This window comes from Aulonocara stuartgranti, assembly GCF_965226115.1.
Source record: "Aulonocara stuartgranti genome assembly, chromosome: 18".
In the NCBI taxonomy this organism is placed as follows: domain Eukaryota; kingdom Metazoa; phylum Chordata; class Actinopteri; order Cichliformes; family Cichlidae; genus Aulonocara; species Aulonocara stuartgranti.
In genome coordinates, this window is record NC_138954.1 from 3,221,267 (window position 1) to 3,245,385 (window position 24,119).

Below are 24,119 nucleotides of genomic sequence, written 5' to 3' on the forward strand. Positions count from 1 at the left end.
TGCAGAATACTAGCAGATGCAGCAATGTGACATTTCAAAGTAGCTGTAGCAGTACTCACAACTTTTACTTTGACGGCAAACATTGTCTGTCTGAGTTTAACCAATCAGCAAGCTGTTGGCAAGTGTTTGCAGACAAGTCTGCATCTTTCATGCAAACTATGGCTGAGCGCTAGCAACCGAAGCAATCACAGGGGCGTTTTCCAAGCAGCAACCTCCAGAAGCCTCTCACTGGGGTCAGGGGATACACCGGTCAGTGAGAGGCTGACCAGGGGATGCACCTTTCCCCAGTGACTGGTGGCTCCAAAGGGGGGGAACCAACTTCACTGTGATTGATGCCTAACACGTGTTTATACTTTTGTAATTGTGCTTAATATAGTCAACATGTAAGCTAGGACTTATACATTGGCATTAACCCTTTAAAGCCGGTCTGAGCGGACATGCTCCATTTTGCGTAACTATTTTTAAATCCCGGTAGCACTGCAACCACGTAAGCTAGCGCAATAATTTTTTTTGCATATGAAACCAGAGGAGTTGTACTTACATCTGATGCCATCAGCTTGTCCTCGGTCACAGTTTCCTTCCACATAAAGCTTTGCAAAAACTGCATAAAAAGCACTTGCAGCAACAAAAACATAATATTCCAGAAACACGCTTTGCCGATCCGATCAGCTGTTTGTAACACTTCCTACGTCCATCAGCGTGAACTATCGCATGTCCGCATGACCTGCCCAAAACCGGAAGTGACGTCGTTTTGCGGAAATGTCGTTTTTTACCATCGTGGCCTTATGAGCCTATACTGGTGTTTTTAAAAGTTATGTTTGACTTTGTCTTTCTGTGTCGTTTCTGGGATGCTGAGGACTCATATTGCACTGCTGGAAATATTTTATTTTGATGCATATGCTGTTATTTTGCAAATTTGCACTATAATATATTTTTTCGTTTTTCCTGCAGTGTATGAAAATTGGTGTATCTCAAAAATAAAACTATGAAGACACTTAAAATAAATTTCCTTTGGAGGGAAACTAGTTTGTGTATTTACAGTTTTGAGGGATAAGCCTCTTGAATTTCTCTAACTAGAAATATATGTTAAAAAATCAAAAACGATTTTAAATTTTTTTGTAGTTTATTGCACTTTTTTGCAATTTATGTAATTACTATGCACTTACTGCAGACATATCATTAAAATTTGGGCTATAATGGTTGTATTGATGTATAGCAACTTGAAATGCTCCAAAAATGGCTCCACAGCATGTAAAAATATAATATAAGCTCTGGCAAACTTGGTTCTATGGAAGGTCTTAAAGGATTAAAATGTTCAGAAGTGGAAATGAGAGCCAGTTTTAGTTGAATACACACACACACACACACACACACACACACACACACAAACACACAAATGTAGAGTACATAATCAGCTAAAAGTTTGATTTCTTAAACTTAGGAAAAACTTTGCTCTTTGATGTCATCATTCAGTGCTGACAAACACATGTCAGAGCCATTATATGAAATGTGCTGTAGTCTTGCTAAACCTGCCATTTCGCATCAGCTCAGGTCAGCAGAGGTGGCGTTACAGGCTCATTACAGCGCAGCGTTCTGCTCCGACGCCTCCCGGCCTCTGTGTTCAACACGCTGGATTAAGTTACTGCTGCTAAAAGCTGAAACGGCTCTGATACACGGGCTGGTAGAGCAGAGCAGAGAGGTCGGGTCACCTGTTCTTAATGGCGTCTGTTTTATAGGCTGAACCGGAGGGTTGCATTACAACGATTACAATCATTTTTCTTGTATTTGTAGTATTAAGCGGGGACATAATTCAGATGAGACGGAGATGTGGAGGGAGAACAAGAGTGGAAAGAAATGAGGGTGCAGACGCTGAGTGATGAAGTCAAACGGAGTGAAAAGCAGGCAGTCAGAGTTTTAAAAGCCTTTTAGGATCAGCGGCTGGGAAATTAGCACTCTGACATTATCTTGTTGCGCTGAGCGAAGAGGTGGACGGCGGCCAGAAACTACAACAGTGCGACGATGTCCGACAAGAGGCCGATAAGCTACTTATTGTGTGTGTGTGTGTGTGTGTGTGTGTCAGTTTTACTAGATGCATGATTCTCCTCCACCACAGTTCAGGTGTAAACTACGTCTTTTATGTGACATCTATGTCGACAAAGTACCTTTTTAACAATTTTAGTTTAAGTCAAAGGACTAGTCAGTGTCAGATATTCACTATTAAAATGTTTACACAACAAATATAAAACTCTAGTATGCACATGTACTTTAAGTATTTGTGACTGTCCCACGATGCACTCTTTTTCTTGCCCTGTGACAGCTGAGATTAGCTGCACTGTGCCTGCAACCATGAACTGGATGATTGGTGGGTGCCCAGGTAGCTGCTATACTTTAACTTTAGCTTTACTGATTCCAGAGGCAGCAGAAATAAACACAAAGCAAATCTTTGAGTTCTACCATCAGCCTGAATAATCTCAAAGTCCACGAAAAGAAAAGGGTCAATAAATCCATCAAACTCAGAAACAGACAGGGAATAAACGGGAACGACAACAACAACGAAAGGGAAAGGCAGAGCTTTAATGCTCACACAGGAAATGGATATGGGAGGGTGACGAGACACAGCTGAAACAAATGTAAACAACAAGGTAAGAGTTTTGTGTTCAGAGACATAACATTTAATTGACACAGTGCATTAACAAAAAACAAGTATCAGAGACTAAAAACCTGATCAAGAGAATGGTAACAGAAAAACCTTCAGTTCAACCAAACACATTTGGAAAAACGAACATGTGTCGGACACTCTCTGCTTTTTTTGAGCTGTTAAAATCAGTAGTTTCACTTTTACCTCCAAGTAAAATGAGTCCCACCCATGTAACCTGGTGTATTCCCTTTGTTATCCTAACAACCAGGAAATAAGATCCATATTTGCAATAACTGAAATTATCTTTTAATATTGTCCCGCAGCTTTGTGCAGGTATTATGAACCAACATGTGTGTCTTGGGAAGGCAGAGCTGTGGGAGATAAGGAGCATCATTTTTTTCGCCTGCTGCGCTGCCTCATTTACAGAGATCCACGGGATAATCACATCCCATTTTCTGCTCTTTATTCGGCCGAGGAGCAGTCAGAAAGAGCTTCTCTCTTCCTTTACAGCTTCCTATTCTGCGGCCTCTCAGCGCCGTAATCTGCCGTCCCTATTCTGCCTCGAGGCCACATAGAGGCTCATATTGTGTGTCTGCTGTGGGAGCAAAGTCGCTGAGAACGCTCCACGTTTCAGAGGCCTTGTTTGGGCTGTTGTCAGCTCCGGTTACCCCGCCTCTCTCCCTCTTCCAAGGCACAGGAGTCTTATTTTACCCAGGGAGCTCTCGTCTTTGTGCTGCCAAATATTGTCAGCCATTGGACAGTAAAGGAGACCAATCTCCTCTCAGTTCTTTGAGTCTTCCTTCTGCCAGGAAAGCTGCATTGTTACGTTGCAGCAGCAGACCAGGAGAACTTATATTACACAAAAATCACAACAAAACTGATTGTGCAAAAAATTTCATTAGCATGCACTTGGCGACAGTGGGAAGGAAAAACTCCCTTTTATATCTTCAAACCTCCAGACTTAGTCCGGTTCAGGGAGGAGCAGCCATCTCCCGAGTACAGTTTGGGGTGTGGGAGAAAATGAAGAGAACAGGAATTGAGTGATGATCAGAAAAATTATATCAGTATTTAAAGTTTAAAAGAATGTGGCTTTAATCTGAATATCTGCCTAAACTTTTGGCTGCTTTGCTTCTTGAACGTTCTTCGGTGTCTGATCACACCCAGCTGGGTGATGTGTAAGACTTTACTTGCTGGTGCTCACATGCTTTCTCTTGGTCCATACTGTATTGTTTTCTCGTTTGTCCCTCTTCAGCCAGAAACTAAGTTTACTCGAGCGTGTTCGCCTTCCTAATTCAAGACCGTCTGTGGTGGCAGTAAAGAAGCTGACAGGAAACGCAGACTCCATCGAGGAGAGTCCCTCCAAGGAGCCCAAACCTGGTGGCTTCACTAACCGGGAACGCTTCCGCACTGCCTTCCGAATGAAGGCCAACACACTCCGCCAGAGCTCTGAAGGTTTGAAACCAAAAAAGCACGGATAGCTCAGAGAGCTTTTGTCTTCCATATTGGTCTAATCCTTTTTTTTACTAACGCAAAATTCGTAATGTGTTTTTCTCTCAGATGCCGGAGGTGTGGCAGATCCAGCCTTAGAGGAACGGGGTTTCCCCCCTGACATCCTCCTGGAAGAGATGATCCCCACACTGAAACTGGTCATCAGGGCAGTCAGGTTAGGGTCAAGAACTGGGCTCTGTGGTCCTTTAAAGTCATCATTTAATTGATTTAGACCCAATCAATTAAAGAGTATAAATTGATACTGATAAGAAGAGAAAAATGTCCTATACTGTGATGCGCAGATGGGTGTTATGAACAAGGAAATGTTTTCTGGTTGCTCGATTGCTTTGTCTTCAGTCAGTGATGTAGACTGACTGAGTAAGGACATTATGACATCACTGTTGGATTGGAGAAAGGAAAATGTTATGAAGTCTCATAAAACCCTGGACAGGTCATCAGTGACCTGCTGGCTGTAAAACGCTTAAATGCAGTCACATGGATTAGCTAGAATCCAAACGTACAGACTGGTCAGTTCTTCTTCACCTGCTAAACAAACTGACAGGACAGAAAACAGAACTTTGTAGTAACGAATTCAAAATGTTTATTTACACCTTAAAATATCAATAACAACTTTTGGTCAGTTTTCTGCACAGTATGATAGTACGATTGGTCCTCGCTGTATGTGCTTTCAGAAAACTCTGCAGCAATCAAAATTCAACACAGTGAGCTATGCCAACCACAGAGTGTGGCAGAACTCACACATGCTGACAGTGCATTGGTAAATCTATAGGCCACACAGCTGACATAATGCAGGAATTCAATCTAGTGCAAGGGCCTGCGAGATGAGTGATTAACCCTGTGAAAGTGCTGCTTCCTTCCACTCCATTATATCAGTGTTGAATGGGTTTCTGAATAGGATGCTCAGATCTGGAGGGTTTTAGTTTCAGGACCCAAGACTTTCTGCCAAACACTGGAGCTCGTGCAGAAGCAGTAGCTGACTCTGAAAGTAGGAGATCTGTAGGACAAAAACCGGAGCTCAGTGGGTGGCAGTGATGCAGGACTGAAAGATGCTGGGCTTACTATAATGCACCAGACAGAAAATGTCACGCACGGTTTCTGTGAAGGGGGCATTAATTACACATAACTGACAGATGTTACCTCTGTAACCATCAGTTTGTGGAGTCCTGTTATGAAGCTGTTAAGTGTTAGCAGCTCCAAATCTGATGTCATAAAGTTCTTTGAGGTAAAGAGGTGTCACTTACATTTAGTTGCTGGAAGAAAGAAATGGTGTATTGTTTTGTTTATTCACCAACTTGTCAAGCATACTGCTCCGAACTGTTATTGTGACAAGGAAGAAGAACCTTAAGGTGAAGACCAAAAGAAATGGCTCTTTAATACACGAGGACTCATTTGGATCCAGTAGGAGGTTGTAGTGTTGTTTTTTGGCATTTGAAGGATCCACTTTAAAGGCTTTCTGGAAATATCCAGCTGGGAGGAGACCCTGGACTAGACGGGAGGAATCATATGGTAATACCTGCCTTCCTCACAGCTCCAGTTTGACACTGCAGTGATGCTTCACAGAGTTTTGCAGATGCCACTTGGAAATAGTATAACAATCGTGATGAGTAAGCAGATACGTAGGCTACTCGTGATTGTTTTTGCTATTATTGTTGTCTGTGAAGGTTCTCAGTCATCCAGGTCATCGTAGTCAAAGGAGCTTGCAAAGAAAAGCGTCTGGACTTCTTTAAGTTACTTGAAGACGTTTCACCTCTCATCCGAGAAGCTTCTTCAGTTCTAAGGTCAAATGGTGGAGAGTCCCAGATATAAACCTAGTGGGAGTTTCCCCCCACAGAGGGACAAAAGGACCCCCTGATGATCCTCTAATCGCCTGAGCCAAGGTGGGAAACTGGGCGTGGGTCCCAATCAGCCAGAGTTTCGGGTGTGTTAATTGTGAAACCTGGCCCCACCTTATCATTCGAATTCCTGAGGTCAGATGGCCCAGGATGTGAGTGGGCGTTAAGGTGTCTGGGAAGGGATCTCAAAACTGGATTATAGATGGCAGAGAGTTGGTGTCGTAAACCCCGCCTCTGTTCAAAGATGGTCGCTCACAGTGGACATAGATGGCTTCTTTCACTCGTCTTTCAAACCATCTGTCCTCTCTGTCCAAAATGTGAACATTGGCAACCTCGAAAGAGTGTCCTTTATCCTTAAGATGCAGATGGACTGCTGAGTCTTGTCCTGTGGAGGTGGCTCTTCTGTGTTGTGCCATGCGCTTGTGAAGTGGCTGTTTGGTCTCTCCGATGTAGAGGTCTGAGCATTCCTCGCTGCAATGTACAGCAAACACCACATTGTTAAGTCTGTGTTTTGGCGTTTTGTCTTTCGGGTGAACCAGTTTCTGTCTGAGCGTGTTGCTGGGTCTGAAATGCACTGGGATGTCATGCTTGGAGAAAACTCTCCTGAGTTTCTCTGATACACCGGCTACATAGGGGATGACAATGTTGTTGCGTCTGTCCTTCTTATCCTCCCTCGCTGGTGTCTGATCTTCTTTTCTGTGCCTCTTTGCTGACTTTAAGAACGCCCATTTAGGATAGCCGCACGTTTTGAGTGCTTCCTTTACATGTGTGTGTTCCTTCTTTTTCCCTTCAGGCTTAGAGGGAACATGTTCTGCCCGGTGGTGTAGGGTCCTGATTACTCCAAGTTTGTGTTCCAGAGGGTGATGGGAGTCAAAGAGGAGGTACTGGTCCGTGTGTGTGGGCTTCCGGTAAACTTCGATGTTGAGTTTGCTGTTCTCTTCAATGTGCACAGTGCAGTCCAGGAAAGGCAGACAGTTGTCCTTTGTGTCTTCCCTGGTGAACTTGATGTTCTTATCCACAGCGTTAATGTGCGCAGTGAAGGATTCCACTTCTTGTGTCTTCAAGCAACTTAAAGAAGTCCAGACGCTTTTCTTTGCAAGCTCCTTTGACTGCTATTATTGTTCATTTTGCACCTGTTACAGAAAAGACAAAAATGGATGAAGAAGTTATTTGTGTTTGACTGAAGCTGTTAAAAGTAACAATTTAACCTTGGAGTGCTTTCAGACTACGAGACTGTTGCACTGTTTTTGTACTTTTTCCTTGGATAACAAATCGACTGTGGTGTGTTTCTATTCAAGCTTTCAGCTTACTATTTGACTTTGAGCAGAAGCGATGAGGCTTTGGCTTGTTGTTGTACTCCACAGCCTCTGCACTGGTTCAGTTCCCATAATTAGTGTCTCCCAGTAGATAAACCGATAGAAACACGGGATCATATATCAATTTTTAGTTTTCCGCCTTAAATCTATTTAATAGTAACATGGTGCCAGTACTTGTGCTTAGTAAGTGTGGGCAAAGAAATATGGAGTGAATCTACCAATAATTGAGGAATTTCTGGTGGTCGCTCTTCCCACGGCCACTGGTGGCTCCACCGTGTTAGTGGAAAAGGGGTAAAAGACCGCAGACAAACATTAATTCAAATTCAAATTCAAATTTTATTTGTCACGTACACAGTCATACACAGTACGATATGTAGTGAAATGCTTGGACAACTGCTCGTGACCTAAAGAAAACAAAAAAGGAAAAGGCTATGAATAAGATAGGAAATAAATATGAAAAATTAAAAAGGGTAAATTTAACTAGGAAGGAATAAAATATAAATTAAGGTTAAAAATGAAATAACTGTACAACACAAATTAGAATGAAGGGTAAATTTAACTGGGAAGAATAAGATAAAGATAAATATATAAATTAAAGTTGAAAATAAAATAACTGTACAACAAAATACACAATATAGAACTATATAAGAATGTATGAAGAAATCTAAATCTAAATAAATATATACACAATAACAGCAGCTGTACAAGTATTAACCGGAAATGAAGAATATAGTGACCAGTGTTGTGCAAAACCAAAGTCCAGAAAGTCCAGTGTGTGTGTAAGAACCATATGTGTGGGTCAGTACTGTGTGGTGGTGTGATTGAGAGACCGTATCGCCTGCGGGAAGAAGCTCCTCCTCAGTCTCTCTGTGTTGGTCTTCAGGGAGCGGAATCGCTTTCCTGACCTCAACAGAGAGAACAGTCTGTTGTTGGGATGGCTGAGGTCCTTCACGATCTTCCTGGCCTTGGTCCAGCACCGCCTGCTGTAGATTGAGTGCAGGTCAGGGAGCTCGGAGCGGATGGTGCGCTCAGCTGACCGCACAACCCTCTGTAGAGCTCGTCTGTCCTGCATGGTGCTGTTCCCGAACCAGGTTAAGATGTTTCCCGCCAGGATGCTCTCTATGGTGCACGAGTAAAAGTTCCTGAGCACCTTGGAGGGCAGTTGGAAGTCTCTCAAGCGTCTGAGGTGGTAGAGACGCTGTCGGGCCTTTTTCACCACGGTGTTGATGTGACAGGACCATGACAGGTCCTGCGTGATGTGAACTCCGAGGTATTTGAAGCTGTCCACTCTCTCCACTGGGCACTCGTTGATGACGGGGGTCTGGTAGTTCCTCTCCTGCTTAGTGCTGAAGTCCACTATCAGCTCCTTTGTCTTACTGACGTTTAGAAGGAGGTTGTTCCTCTGGCACCAGTTCTCCAGATTCCTAATCTCCTTCAGGTAGGCCGTCTCGTTGTTATCAGAGATCAGGCCCACCACGACGGTGTCGTCAGCAAACTTGATGATGGTGGTGGAGCTGGTAGTGGCCACACAGTCATATGTGTACAAAGAGTACAGCAGGGGGCTCAGAACACACCCCTGGGGGGCTCCAGTGCTGAGAGTGGTGGAGGCTGAGACATGTCCGCCCATCCTTACTGCCTGTGGTCTGCCAGTTAGGAAGTTGGAGATCCACAGACACATAGATGAGCTGAGTCCCAGATGCTCCAGCTTGGTGGTGAGTGTGGAGGGAATTATGGTGTTAAATGCAGAGCTGTAGTCTATGAAGAGCATTTTAACATAATTCCCCCTTCTAGTGTCCAAGTGAGTGAGTGATGTGTGGAGGAGATGAGAGATGGCATCGTCTGTGGAACGATTTGGACGGTAAGCGAACTGTAGTGGGTCCAGTGTGTCTGGTAGTGAAGAAATGATGAAGTCTCTGACCAGGCGTTCAAAGCACTTCATCACTACTGAGGTGAGGGCTACAGGGCGATAGTCATTGAGAGAAACAGGGTGGGGTTTCTTCGGGACAGGAACAATGATGGACTCTTTGAAGCATGTGGGGATCACCGACTGAGATAAAGAGATGTTGAATATCTCAGTGAACACAGGAGCTAGCTGGTATGCGCAGTCTCTTAGGATACGACCTGGGATGCCGTCTGGTCCTGCTGCTTTCCTGGTGTTCACTCTCTTGAAGGCTCTCCTTACTTCATGCTCGGAGATGACGAGCACGTTTCCAGTGCTGGCAGTATCTTCCTGTCTGCAGCCGTTAGCGCCGCTAACACTAGCATTGTTGGAGACCTTAGCTGCAGCCTCGAAGCGAGCATAGAAAGTGTTCAGCTCGTCTGCCAGAGTCACGGCCGCGTTCGTCATACCGGTTGTTGGTGCTTTATAGTCCGTTATTGTCCTTAGTCCCCGCCACAGGCTCCTAGAGTCACTCTGTTGGAGTTGTGACTCTAGTTTCCTCCCGTAGCGCTGCTTCGCCTCTTTCACCGCCCTCCGCACGTTATATGACGCGGCTTTGTACGGGTCCATGTCCCCCGTCATGAGTCCCGTGTTGTAGGCAGCGGTGCGGGATCTCAGAGCGTCGCGGATGGTTTTATCCACCCACGGCTTCTGGTTGGGAAACGTTGTGATAGTCTTTGTCTCCACGGTATCATCCGCTAGTTATTAGGGCCAGTAAATGTAGTGTTGTTTAGATCAGATACGTTAATAATGTTAAGATCTAAACCAGTGAAATGCTTCTCATTTGTTTGATTCTTGCATTCCTGTTTCCTGACAAACACGTGTCTATACAATGAAGGTAAGTGTGGTAGCTGACGTTTGTTAACTGTGTCTGATGTTTGAGAAGTGTTTTCATTTGAAGTGTTTGTTGCCACACAGGATCATGCAATTCCTCTTGAACAAGAAGCGGTTTAAGGAAACTCTGAGGCCTTATGATGTCAAAGATGTTATTGAGCAGTACTCTGCTGGACACCTGGACATGCTCTGTAGAATTAAATACCTCCAGACGAGGTGAGTTAGTCTTTTACACACGAGGCTGATCAGTTTGAACGAAGCCAATTTTCTCTTTTCCTCATGCTCATTATTTTTTTTATTTTAAGGATTGACATGATTCTTGCCCCTGGACCTCCTCTCACCCCAAAACACAAGAAAACTCAGAAAACACCCTTTACTTACCCGCCCAACCAGTCACCCAGGTACTGCTACAGAGCTCTAAAATGGCTACAATGTTGTAAAACAATTACAAATTAGTATAAAGGTTAGTTATAACTATGTTATTTAGTTTTTGTAACAAATGTCTGTGCAGTCCACATCTACTCGATGTCCCTTTGTTCCAGGCATGAGTCCTACATAGCCAAAGCCACATCCATGCCAGATGCGGAAGACCAAAGCATGATGGGCAGATTTGTCAGGGTGGAGAGACAGGTAACAACTAAAACTACTAAAGGCAAATATTCTGCCAAGGTGTTCCTTCTCCAAACAAAGTAACTCTTTGTATTGTTTGAGATAAATTGTTTTATAGTTTAGTTTGTTACCCTTGGGCTTTGTATGTTGAGACATCTGGCGACAATTTAGAGTTTAATGTAATGCCGGTAAAATTTGCTAATTTAGAAAAAAACTGTCACGTTGATGAGACCAGAAACACTGGCAGACCTTTTGGAACAGGACACTTAAATTACTGTTTCCAATAAAACAAAGCGCTGCACTGCCAGGGTCAGAGAACCCTCTGAATATGGCAACAAGCTGCTTCAGCTGGAGATGACTTTGAACAGCAGATCTATTCAACCCATTTGGCCCAACTGTAGCAAATATTACTAATCATGTTATGCGATTACACTTGCAGTTCTTACTCGATTTCAGTTCTGCAGCATGCAGTGACTTCTACAGCAAGACAAAAAGAGTCTATAACCTTCACCACCACCGAACTATCATCCGCTGTTTAACACTTTACAAGATAAACTGGACCAGGCTTAAAAAAAGAGACTTTCATGATTCTGTTCTGCCCGTCTTTCCTGTGCTGAGTGTTTCTCTCCTGCATCTGGAGCATTGTCGTCATTATTAGTGGTGGTGCAGGGTTCATAATTAATGGTTTTCTTTAGGAAGATTACCAAGATTAAACTGTGAAAACACCAAGTTATCAGTAAAAGAATCAACATGATATTTGATATTTCTCATATCTGCAATATCTGCAAAGGTTTTATCAAACCTTACTAAAAGCACTGAAGGGGTTACTAACATTTCTTTACATCATATTTTGGCCAAGGTGATTGGTAAATAAACACACCTGTTATGCGATCCACTGGTTCCATTGTGTATCTCTCTCTCAGGTGGAGGACATGGAAAAGAAGTTGGACTTCCTGGTGGACATGCACATCCAGCACACTGAGCACCTGCAGGTGGACTCTGCCGGCTCTGCCCGCATGACCCTGGAGACCTGCAATCCTACGGCAAACGGTGAGATCAGACGGGTTTTCCTCAACTACGCCGAGGCGTTCCCACACATGTACCAGGTGCCTGTCAGCAAGGCGAACCCCTATTATGGCCGTGGAAGAGGAGGCAGAGAAGGGGTGGGGTTGGCAGGAGGAGTCGGCATTGCCCCTTCGGTTCATCAACCCCAACCCCCACCTTCAGCAATCATCCCCACTTACACCGAGCGTCCCACAGTGTTGCCCATCAGCTCCCTGCAGGACTTGTCAGTGGGACTGGGTAGGACCACAGGGGGGCAAGGTGGTGACTCACCGCTCTCCATGCTATCGGTTAACCACGAGGAGCTGGAGCGCTCGCCCAGTGGATTCAGCATCTCTGGGGAGCGGGAAGGGGAGAACTTCTCAATGGGGGCCGGTTTGGCGCCCGGGGACCCTGGCTGGACGAGACCCAGGCCGAGCTACCTGGCGGAGGGGGAGACGGACACAGACACAGACCCTTTCACACCAAGTGGGGGCCCCCTGCCTCTCTCCTCCACTGGTGAGGGATTCGGCGACGCTGTGTGGACCATGCCACCCTGAGAGGAAACAAATTCGGCGCAGATATCCACCACTCTGAGTTAAGATATTAAATTCAACCCAAGCCTCTAAACCCAAGCCCTGGGTCAAAGCCACCGCTGTGGACTGAACGTCTGGGGAGGTTAAGTTGGATCTTATCCGAGATAATCGACCTTCAGAGGCCACCGCAGATCTCATCATGCCATCCACGGTCCAGTCAGAGAGCCATGGCACTGAGACTGCCCAGAAAAAAGAAAGAAAAAGGGAAACCACACCGTTTGTAAAGTAAAACTCTGTACAGCGCACTCTTCGCAAAAGTTTAGCTGACATAAAAAAAGAACAATAATATACATACTATATACACCCAAAAGCTTTATTGCTGCAAAGCCAACCGCACTGCATGTAACGCATGCGATTTTTAGTGTAGTCACTGCAAAGTTCAGGATATCAGGAAAAGGAAAAAGAGAATGAATGGTTACGTATACTTGCTATGCCATTTTGTAACACTTATTTTTTTATATGAATACATTTTCATTGTTTTTGCATGGTTTGCATGATAATGCACCACTGTAGGAGTTGACGATTAGAAGGTGATCCTGGAACCAAAAGTCTCCTTGTCTTTAGTTGTTTGGTGTGTGTGTGTGTGTGTGTGTGTGTGTGTGTGTGTGTTAGAGAAGAGAGAGAGACTTTGGTAATAAAACCATGGCTAGTTTGCTGGCAGTCATGTTTCACCGTTTCTACTTTTCTCATGTTGCTCTGTAAGGTCTCTGAGGATCAATTCTGTCCAGAAACCAGATTTGTTTTCTGGTCTCAGTGTTTTGTTTTCACGCCACTGTGCTCAAATTGTGTGTCACCACTTTGTGTGAACTGACTATCCACTTGAAAATTTGACTGCGTTTGAAACACTAAATCTGCTGCTTTGTTGGCACATGAATTCAGGGATATAAACCACCTGTGAAGTTCTGCTTCTGCTTGATCAGTATTCAGAGCGTAACTTCAATGCAAAAATAGTGGCTTAAATTTCCAGCACTAAAAAGATAAAAAAGATTCCTACATAAAGGGAGGCACAATATGTCTGTCCCAGTACTCACACTTGTGGTCTTGAAGTAACACAATCTGTTCTTGATGCACATTTCTCCAAAGTTAAGTTTGTAAGTATTTCTAATAACTTTCTGTGCTCAGCTTTTCCAGGAAAAAAACAGCCTTTTTGGAGTAATACTGCATAAATTCAGTTTTTAAGAACTTGGATCGCCTGTAGTTTAAAACTTATCAAATGAGAAGAACTACTCAAAATGAAGATGAATAGGCTCACTTGTGCATTTACATAATTGACTTTTGATTTTCTAATGTGTCGTTATTAATAACTTTTTCATTGTTATCAAAAAATTGATCAATGGTGGGCCCTTTGTTTGTTTCTGGGGATTAGCCTAATGTTGGCTAACACTAGGTTGCTAACACAGACAAATTGCTAGCTAAATATTATCTGGAGTGTATAAGGTAAGCTCGTTCAGGAGGTAAACCTGGTGCTAGGTTGGCTACTCATTTTAAATTGCTTTGTAGCTGATGCCAGATTCATGCAGTGTAGCTAAGTTATAGTTAACCAGCTATCCTTTAGCTTTCTTGCTAACATTACTGTCATATTCTTCTTTGTGTGGTGGTGTATAGCGTTTTGATAAGGTACCGTCTCAAATCGATCATTCCCAGTCAGACCATTGGCAGAAATTATCTTTGAATATGACTATGATCGCTGCATTGTATGAACACTCATAAGGATAAATTCTTGCACAGTTACGATGACAATTTAGCAGTAAACACCACTTAGCAAGCTAGCTAGTCCAGCTATCTCCTGCTCAGACTGTGAGTCTGAGTTTCAGAAGAGCATTGTTGGGTGGTCCATCTCTTTTTTTACAAAGCCAGTGTGGCTACCATTTATTGCGAGAAGTGTCACATGTTTCAAATTCAGTTTTTTTCATTGTTATGGGTGTGGGCCTGCTGACTTTCAGCTCTCACAATGCCAGGACATTACAGAAGACACTGCATGGGGAGAATGATCCCTTTTATGTTCAAATACTAAGCACTACTGTTTGAGTGAAAACTACTGTTAACTAAATCAGTGAAGAATAAAGGGGATTCAGAGCATCACATTTTACGGGGAATCACAAAAAAACCCCCAAAAAAACAAACACATTCCTACCGAGCATCTAACACAGGAATAATTAAAGGTGAGATCTGGTCTCAGTTTTATTTATATAACACCAATTTTGTTTGGTAAAAAAAAGGGTTTGAGACATAGGTGCTGAGTGTTAGTGCAAGTTCACTAAGTAACTAGTAAATGTGATATAATGGCTTATAAATTATATCAGTTGATTGAATTCAAGACAAAATTGAGTAGCACTTCAAATTAAGCTCGTATAGCTAATATTAACCTTCTACAGTACTAGAAAAGAGTGATTAACGGCAAGGGAAGTTAACTATAGCCACGCTGCATGTGTCTGGCATTTTAGCTTTGATATCATTCTGTTCTCACAGTAATACGATGGGCTTGTAGCTGCAGTAGATGACATACAGTTCATACAATAGTGCAACAGAACAGTGAAGGACAGGCTCGCTGCTGTTTTGACCGATGCCACAAACAGAAGCTATAGCATGCTAAATACACTTCATGGTTTTCTAGATTTTACTCACTAAAAAAACTTTCTTTTTGTTTTTGGATTGTCTTACTTCTATTAGCTCCTCAGATCATAATAGTAAGACCGGGTGGTTGGTTGGTGTACTTTCCCGTAAATCAGCTGAGCCATATATAGTATTTGCAGGAGCGATGGTGTACTTGTGTATCTAAGATCCAACAATACTGGAAATTCACCAAATAAATGTGCATTAGGATACTTGTGATGACGTGTGGTTACTGGGACAGTCTTCAGATTCCTTTTTAAAATGTTCACTCTTATTTTAAAGTTGCTTTAAAAAAAGAAAAAAAACAAAAACAAGCAATAATGAAATATTAGCCATGTTGCATCAAAATAAACCACAACAAATTCGAGGCAGTCATGTTCCCAGGTGTTGGATAGCGCCGTTTTGTCAGATGCCGCATCTGTGTCTTTCATTTGGCAGAACTGGTCACCAAGAAATAAACCAACCCAGTTTAAAGACCTATAGAACCCAACAGAAGAGGTGCCAGATTACAGGTTTATTAACCAGCGATTGCAGTTCACTAAGGTAACCCCTATTAGGCCCCTGAGGTAAGTTTAGGCTCAAATAACAGCTGGACTCCAGCTACAAAAATCTCTGATATGGGTTCAGATGTGCTTCTTTACACTACAAATCTTCTCCTGTGAAAAACGGTGAGTTGGACATATCAGCGTTCCATCAAACATCACTAGTGAAAGACACGTACACGGTTTTGACGTTATTTAGTGTTCTGGGAATCAGAACAGCCAGGAAAATTCTGTAGCTGTGTTTTGTTTCTTAAATACGAATTAAGGAACGCAAACAATAATTTCCACTGAATTTTAGGTGCGATTTCTGCTGCAAAGCTCCAATAAATCCGGTATGGTAGCTAAAAACTGAAAGTTGTAACTCTGTATGCTGTAGCTCAGAGAACAATAAGGACACCGCCTAAAATTAGCATACTGAATTTAGCTTTTCTACACTCCAATTAATCATTTAAATTTTAGTTTGAATTATTGCAACTTTAAACCTGCTGTATAGTTCAGTGCTGTGTTGTGAGCAACTCGAATGTCTAGTTACAAACACAGAAAACCTCAAACTGAAAAGAGAAATAAAGGTACGTGAAGGCGGAGCTTCCTGATCAACAGGTATTTTTAAAATGAAAACACCACAAAGCCAGACCTGACCACCTACTGCAAATAAAAAGCTTTACAGACGACCACGTATAGGCCTAAACTGCATTTATTACCTTAGACTTAGGACGACACTGATATTGAATGTAATATCTCACAATATGTACACACATGAATTATTATCAATACACAGTTATAGCATGTTCAGGCACCTTCACAGTTAATTGACAGAGGAGACTTCCACACCAGGCTTCAACTCTACAATTCGTTGCTTTGTTTACTTTTACTGTTTCTGACCTAAAAATCATGACTAATGAACTTATCTTGCATTAATTATTTTTAACATTAACTTTTAACTTCGTTAAATGGATAAAGTTTTGGTTTAGTATCCGTGATGACCAGCCAGATCATTTCTGTGTTGAACTGGAACAACACAGATAGATACAACACATTTAAGATGATGTTTGGAGGCTGCAGGCCTCTCACTGTTTACTGGTTTGTGTGAATCTCTACAGCGAAGAAGGAGAGGGCAAAGTTGGAGTAATTACAGTTTGTTTGTTCTAATATCTCAGTTTAATGAGATGAAACGTCACCCACTGGTTTTGAAGCTTTGCTTTTTGGCCTCTGCCATGTTGGTTTTTTGGAGGCAGAAGTGACCATATTTGAGGTGGATGTTATCAGCTAAGGCCAACAAACTTGGTTAGACCTCACTCACACAGGTCTAGAGACTTGTTGTCAACCGTCTGGCAACCACTACTTGCTGTTGCTTGGTGAAATCGGTCACACAGATGTACCTACTGCTACACCAAAAGGTTGGACGACCAAGAGTTTGGTGAGTGTTTGCAGACAAGTTGGCATTCACTGGTTTCTTTGTGTACACTGAGAGTAGCGGCACCAAAACCCAGTTGGTGCTGGTGTTAGTAAATCTGACTCTTAGACTGTAAAGGTGCATTGCACAGGCATGGATTTCTGCTAATGAGTGCTAGTAACTAGAATAATAAAACCTCAGTTTCACTCACCAAAACTGAAGCACAAACCTCTTGGATGTCTTCACTTCATAGTAAACTGTAATATTTTTTTGGATGATTCCCATAAAAATCCCTCTGAAGACTCCAACAGCACAAAGAGTCCTCAGATCCAGTTCAGTGACTCCAGTTAGCAGTGGTCACGAAAATTTTAAATCTTAGAAAAATCTTCTAAAGTATAAATTAAATCCATCTATTTGGAGCCGACCTCAGCCAGAGGACCAACTGCTGGTTTGGTTTTAGTAAAACGTCTCCGCAGGTAGGTTAAAAGAAGCCTGGTGTGGATCCAGCTACCATCTGTGAAATTAGCCAGGTGAACCAAACCCTTATGATTATTATTATCTATTTAGTGTATTGTTAGAGTTGCTGTTATCCTCTAATCCTTAAATTAAAGTCATTAAACTATATATTATATGAACACCGGCATCAGACGTCACCACATATAGATGTAAAAATGATGACAATATCCCTGCAGACGTTCATTCATTGTGCCTCTGAAGCAAGAAGCAACATTCAGAATGACTCCACGCTGTCATTCTTTATTTAGTGTTTCAGCGTCACTTCATCTCCACCGAACAAAGCACACGGGATTTTTGAATGTCGGCTCTGTTTCCTTCTGTAGTGCTTCGTCTTTTCTTAAAACCAGCTCAGAGTGCGGTCCTGCTTTTGTAAAATGCCGTTTTGTAGTTTTTGTGGTGCTTTTTGGCTCATTTACAGATTCAGCATGGTTTCAGCTGCACAGAAATTTTGTAATGGTTCACTTCTGCTTTCTTCGTTATATCTAAAGTTCATTCGTCTTGTTCTGTTGAGGTTTGATCGGTCTCGCTCCAAGCCTGTGCTTTTGTTGCCTTGCACAGTTTAATTTACAGAAAGTATTCTGTGAGTTAGTGACACTGCTTCCGTTTGAAACTAAAAACTACAAATGGCTTCCTTTCTAAATTTACAGTCACGAATCAGTTTAAGAATGTCTCACAGGGAATACATAACGACAGCATTGGTACATTTATAGTTTCATGGCAAATTACTGTTAATATGAACTTTTGTTTTTTTTGTAAAAATTTGTCAAAACAGAAAAAAAATTGTCTTCCAGGACGCTGAAGTATGCTGTGAAAAAGTGATGCTAGCAAAAGCAGTTAACAGTAAAATGGAAATATGTCAGATTACACACGAAAAACCTGAAGTTCTTCTCAGGAATTCACAAAATTTCAAATACAGTGGAACCCCGACTTACGAATACCCCATTTAACGAAAAATTCAAGTTACGAAGGCGCTTAACGGCAATATTTCTACCCGTGTTACGAAGTCCGCTGGCTCTGATTGGCTGAGCCCAGAATGCCTACAATGCCCACAATGCCTTCCGAATCATGTGACAACCCCCTTGGCTTTCGGACTTGCGCTTCGCTGTTCCACTTGAACGACGCCTATCGTTCACTCACAAGGCGCGATGGGTGCTTCGACTTACGAAAATTTTTGACTTGCGAAAGACCCTCGGGAACGAATTAATTTCGTAAGTCGGGGTTCCGCTGTATTCAGCTTGCTAAAGCCGCTGTTTATATCAAGCATGGTGACAATATCACAGACGTTGCAGTTTAACAAGTCGTTTTGTCTACAGTTACATTTCTTTTGTTTCCTTAAAACCAATAAATCTCCCATACGTGAGATGATTTTAACGACTTCTGAAACAAGGTTAGCTAAATTTCTGGAGAACCAAATCAGAACCATTTTTATTTAAATAAAATATGTGACTGAATGACTTGTTAAGGACCAGTGTGAGCTGACCAAAGCCATCTTCAGTATCCCTAACCAACTTGCTAGCATTACTTTTCACAGTAATAATGATAATAATAATAATAATAACTTATAAAGCGCTTTCAAACGAAGTGCTGTACAGCTATTTGAAACTAAAAAGATGAAGTAAGTAAAATAAATCCACGTTACGTGAATTAAAGACATCTTGCGTGTTTGAAACGATGTCTGAACATGATACTGTGTTGCTGTTTTGTAGTGAAGGGTTTGTCCTGTAAGTGGCCATGTTATTACTCTGTATGAATTTCCTGCCAAACGTTCTCCAGTCACGTCTTTGGGAGAAACCTCTTCACCTCAAGCAGGAAATGATTAAACTCCACTTTGTCCTGGGCAAACATGAAAAGGAGTGGAATTAGAACATCCATTGGTCACCGTTCATTGGAAATAAAAAAAAGTTAAATTCTTCTTATGTTTTGGGAATTGTTAGTCACCTCATCTGTAGATGTACCTGGTGGCTGATGAACACTCACTTTAACAGCTGTTCTGTTGAAACAGCTGCCTCTGATACAAAACTGTTCAATAATGTTTATTAAGGGGATTTGAGGTGTGAGGAACTCCAGTAAAACCTGCAGAGCCAAAACTAGGAGTCACTCCAGTGAAGTTGAATCAATTTGCACACTTGGCACCAGGCCTATTTTACTTTATGTCTCCGTTTACTTTATACTGTAAGCGGACACAAGAGTGACTTTGAATGGGTTTTGGTGACTCGTCCCATTACTTTGCCCTGTGAATGAGCCCTTTGCTTCTCTGGCTTGTAGACGAGGTTTTAATCAGCTGATGAGGTCACTGGAGGAGTTAAACATTTACTAACCCGATGTTCTCTCATGTACTCATGGCTTTGTCACCAATTTGTCTTTTTTATTTTTCTGAATCAGTGTGATGGGATGAAATGAAGTTGCTGACCTCGGGTGATCATGATTGGCTATTTAATTCTTAAAGCTTAAACAGTGTGCTCATTATTTGACAATAAGGGGGGATGCTGTGTGACAGCTCAGAGCTATTTTTTGACTTGCATTTGAAAAATCACCTTTTCAGGCATCAGTGCACAGTACAGACTTCAACCTTATTCTTTATTTTCGACATTGCATTTGTCTGCGTAACCTCCAAAACACAAACTCTGACCAACACACATACTGGTGAATTAATGTGATGGTTAAAGTGGATCCGTTCTGCCTTCTGCCAGTGTATGAACGGCGAATCCCTGTGAATTAATGCTGCTTTTTTCTCTCTGCTTGGGTTTGTATGATGTCACGGAGATTAGATATCCTTAATATGGCCATCTAAGGCACAGTAAGCCCCGCCCACCTGCTCTAATTTGTTTGGGAGGGGCAGCCCGTCAATGCAAAGTTTGCTCAAAGTGGGAGGAGCTAAAAGAGCTCACTGATAGAAGATAAAGGGGGATTATTTTGAACTCTGAATTGTGCAAAGCTACTCTAGAAGAGCCCAAGTATAAAATATGAGCAGAATAGATCCACTTTGTTTTAGCAATTTAATATCTGTTACTTTGAGGATGAAGGATTATTTCAGTTTGAGTGTGTTTTTTGCCATATAACACTGTAACCAATGTGTCTGCACTCTTTGCATTGCAGCTGTTATTCATTTGGTGATTCTGAGGAACAGTCCTGTATGAAGCACTCCTTTAACACTGTTTTAAACAGTACTCTATGAGTTAGATTTAACAGCCAAAGAGGCTTAAAATCCCCCCACAAACGTAGATTTTGACAAAGTTTTGTGTGTGGAAACACTCTTGGTATCAGTGTTGTGTGTCGGGATTAAGATATTGACTAATTTCATGTAAAAACTGGCTCAACTTGGTACTTGTTGTAGCAGCCAAGTCTTGGAGAAACTGGAAAAATAACTTTAAAATGCTCAGCACATCAGCAAATACTCGATCACGTGACTGTTTCTCGTTGGCTTGAATCTGACTCTTTCCCCAAAATTCAATGCCATTAATCGAAACACGTGTGCACCTAAAACGAGCATTTTCTCCACATTTCTGCCCTCTAAAACACATGTGTGCACTTACACTGTGCGTCATTTATTTTTTCAGCTCTCTGTGTGTGAACTCGTCTGCATGTGCATCGATTCTGAATGAAAAGGAGCACTTTATGGCATCCGTGTAGTTAAGAGGGCAATAGTACTCGCTGTGATTATTCTGTTAGGGTTGTATTCACTGTAACTGCATACCAAGCAATGCACTGATCGGCACATTCTGCATAACCTGTAATTTTATGGACATTTTGATTGCTACAAATTATTTGTGCCTTGGCCTTTTACAGTACAGATGTTTCTTTCAATGCAATTCTTTTAATTTGGTCGTGCTTTTCTCGCTATGGCTGTCAAAACGCAGCACAAAGCTGTCGGTAATAACTGTGTGGAGGGCTGCATTTACATGCACTCATTGCTCAGCGGCCTCGATCTATGGAGCCAAGACTGATAGAAAATCAGCGCAGTAGCTGGTGGGTACTAAATTTTCTCTCTTCAAAAACCACCCCTCCAAACAGCGGCTGATATTGCTTTTACAGTTCCAGTTGGGGGAGCAGCTACAGGGCAGAAGCACCAACAATGGAAGAAGACACGCTGTCCACACACTGCAATATTTAACCTGCTAATTTTTTGCTGTTTGATGGAACCTCACAATTTGCAGGGTTTTGATGCGACTCTCAAACTGTCTTTCCAAAATCTTCTTAATCTCCTCCTAAGACACGAACTCTTTCATGGCATGCACCCTCTTTGCTATTTGGGCTGATTGGGACCTGATGAATTACCTGTTTTTTGTTTTTGACGAAAATGAGAAAATGTAGTATTTTGGTCTAGACAACCTAAAATGCGATGTCCGCATATGTGGACGCCAGGTCCTTGGAGGTTAAATGCAAAATTACATGAGTACCTATAAGGTGAACTGATAAGTGTCAAAGCAGGGTGCTTAGCGGCTATAAAAGAACTTTTGACCTCCAAAACAATTAGAGATAAGATTTTACACGTTGCTCTGACAAAGAAGAAAGCCTTGCATGCATGTTGCATATGGACATGGTGCAGTCTCACAGCAGTTTGTAAAAAAATAAACTGATTCAGTTTTATTTATATACTGCCAAATCACAACAATGATAAAGGTAAAGACACAACAATTACATCCCCCTTTGAGGCAACAGTGGGGAGGAAAAACTCCCTTTTAACAGGAAGAAAACTGCAGCAGACCTCCTAACCTGGTGTTCAGCATACTGACCAGGCCGAACCTGCTTAGCTTTTAAGATCAAGACTCAGATTTGTGTTTTTTACACAAACTGGACATTTTGTTTGTGGCTGTGATGAAGCATGAAGTTTGAAACACGTGACACAATTTTAGTCTTTAAACAAAAAGTTAACAGTCTTGTGAACAAGATGAATATCTTGTAAATGCTTTAAAAAGAAGTCATCTCATGGCTTTAAAGAAGGTTAGTAAGAGCCATCTCTCACAGTGTGACATTTAAACATGGACGATGATGATACTCGCTGGTTAGTTAAGCCAGGTGTGACGGACGAAGCCACGCACTCATTGGCTGACGACTTGTGATTGACTGAGTCCTCAGCCAATGAGCTTCTCACTGAACTTGATTTATAAAATAACCCCAAATATTTTATTCTGTATGACCTGAAACTAGAAACCAAAGCTCTAAACTCATCAGGCGTTTCTATAAGACCAGAAGTCTTTCTGCAAACACAGGAGTCGCCCCCTGGTGTCCATTACGCAGAATACAGGTTCGAAACAAAAGTTCCAAACAAGTGCCAAACACGTGCTCGATAAATAGCAAATGAATAAATAAATAAAATCACTTCTGCTTAGAGTCTTGGGCCGTACAGTTCCTGTATTTCTCCCACAGGAACGATGCAGGAAGCAAATCTGAGAGGAGCGACGTCTAAATGCAGCCGAAATGCAGTAAAAACAAAAGCCACTACGTCTGGGAGGTTACTGACAGCTCTGTGCTGGTTGATGACGGCAGCTTTTCTGGGTCAGAAACAGTTCTGTTGTTCTTAAGTTTCATTTAAGGGAAGTTTGGACAACTTTACACTAGTGGCCTTCAGAGCTGTGCATCATTTTTCTCATACCAGTTTGAAAAAAAGAATAAACCTACCATTTCTATTCTGTATTAGACCACTTTGGATATTTTGTTTTGATGATATAATATGCAAATGTATTCTTACTTGATTTTTTAATTTTTTTTGTCTTTTCAATTGCACCAGTTATTAATAAAGCATTGAACTGAAAGCAGACGGTGTGGTTATTATCTGCAAGCGTTAAACCAGAGATGGATTTATGCTGCTGAAATCACTCAGGCTGCATCGTTTCTGCACCCGTGGACTCGTTGTTGGCGTCCCTGCTATAAAATAGCTGTTCTTAAATGTCCTGCAGCCCTCTGCAGACAGGCTGTGTGTCTTTGGAGTAGATTTGTGTGCATTTGCTGTGTTTGTGTGTCCAATATTTGAGGTAATGTATCTGCTTTGCATGTCGTCTTAGTTAACATGTGCTTTTTTTATTGGCTGTTTTTGTCCTTGTGTGTGTCTGAGCTTAGTTGCGGATGTTCCCAGCCCTTTGTAGTTGTTTGATGTCTCTTTGTAGTGATTTTGTGTACTTTTCTGGTTGTTATGTGTCCCGTCTCTTAGTTGTATCGCAGTACTTTTTCTTCTTTCTTTGTAGTTGTTTTACATTCATGTCTCTTCGTTTTGGGACCAGTTTGCAGGCTTTTGTTGTTCGTGTGCATCATGTTGTGTGTTGTGAGTCTTTGTGTCCCCATTATTATCTGACATTTTTCTGTTTTGCAGTTATTTTCCATCTCTTGTTTAGCATCAGTTTGTGGCATTTTTTTGGCTTTTACTTCACGTGTGCGTTCTTTTGTAGTTGTTGTTGTTTTGTGTATTTATACTGTGTTGGTTTGCATGTTTCTCTGTGATGTTTTTGTTTCATTCTGGAGTTGTTTTGTCTCTTTGCAGTATTGTTGTTCTCAGCCTTGACTCTCATGTGTGGCCTCTTGCTGAAAACCTTCAGATGAACGTTATTATTTCGCTCACAGCGGCTCCGGCTGTCGCTGCTGTTACTCTGTGAAGATGGTTTAACTCATTTTTAGGATTCTTATTTTATAACGTTTCCACCCCAGAACACAAACATCAGTGGACACGTGTGCAGCTTGTTTTTCACTCATTAGCTCATTTCATTTCGTTCTTGTTAGAATTATGCGCTAAAAGTCTGTTTCTGTTCC

At 42.0% G+C, this 24,119-nt stretch overlaps 1 protein-coding gene across 3 annotated transcripts in view; it reads left to right on the plus strand.

The window, feature by feature from the left end:
- The window catches only part of kcnq3 (potassium voltage-gated channel, KQT-like subfamily, member 3), a 118,019-nt gene that overhangs the window by 93,179 nt on the left and 721 nt on the right, over positions 1-24,119 (plus strand). For 2 of the 3 annotated variants that reach the window (XM_082514294.1, XM_082514295.1), the window contains 6 exons: positions 3,891-4,090; positions 4,196-4,301; positions 10,153-10,284; positions 10,374-10,469; positions 10,611-10,698; positions 11,601-23,090. In XM_082514294.1, the coding sequence (XP_082370420.1) occupies positions 3,891-4,090; positions 4,196-4,301; positions 10,153-10,284; positions 10,374-10,469; positions 10,611-10,698; positions 11,601-12,278 (1,300 nt within the window). In that variant the 3' untranslated portion in view covers positions 12,279-23,090. Of the gene's footprint in view, positions 1-3,890; positions 4,091-4,195; positions 4,302-10,152; positions 10,285-10,373; positions 10,470-10,610; positions 10,699-11,600; positions 23,091-24,119 lie in introns of those variants that run through there. The other variant, XR_014272846.1, reaches the window with a different exon arrangement.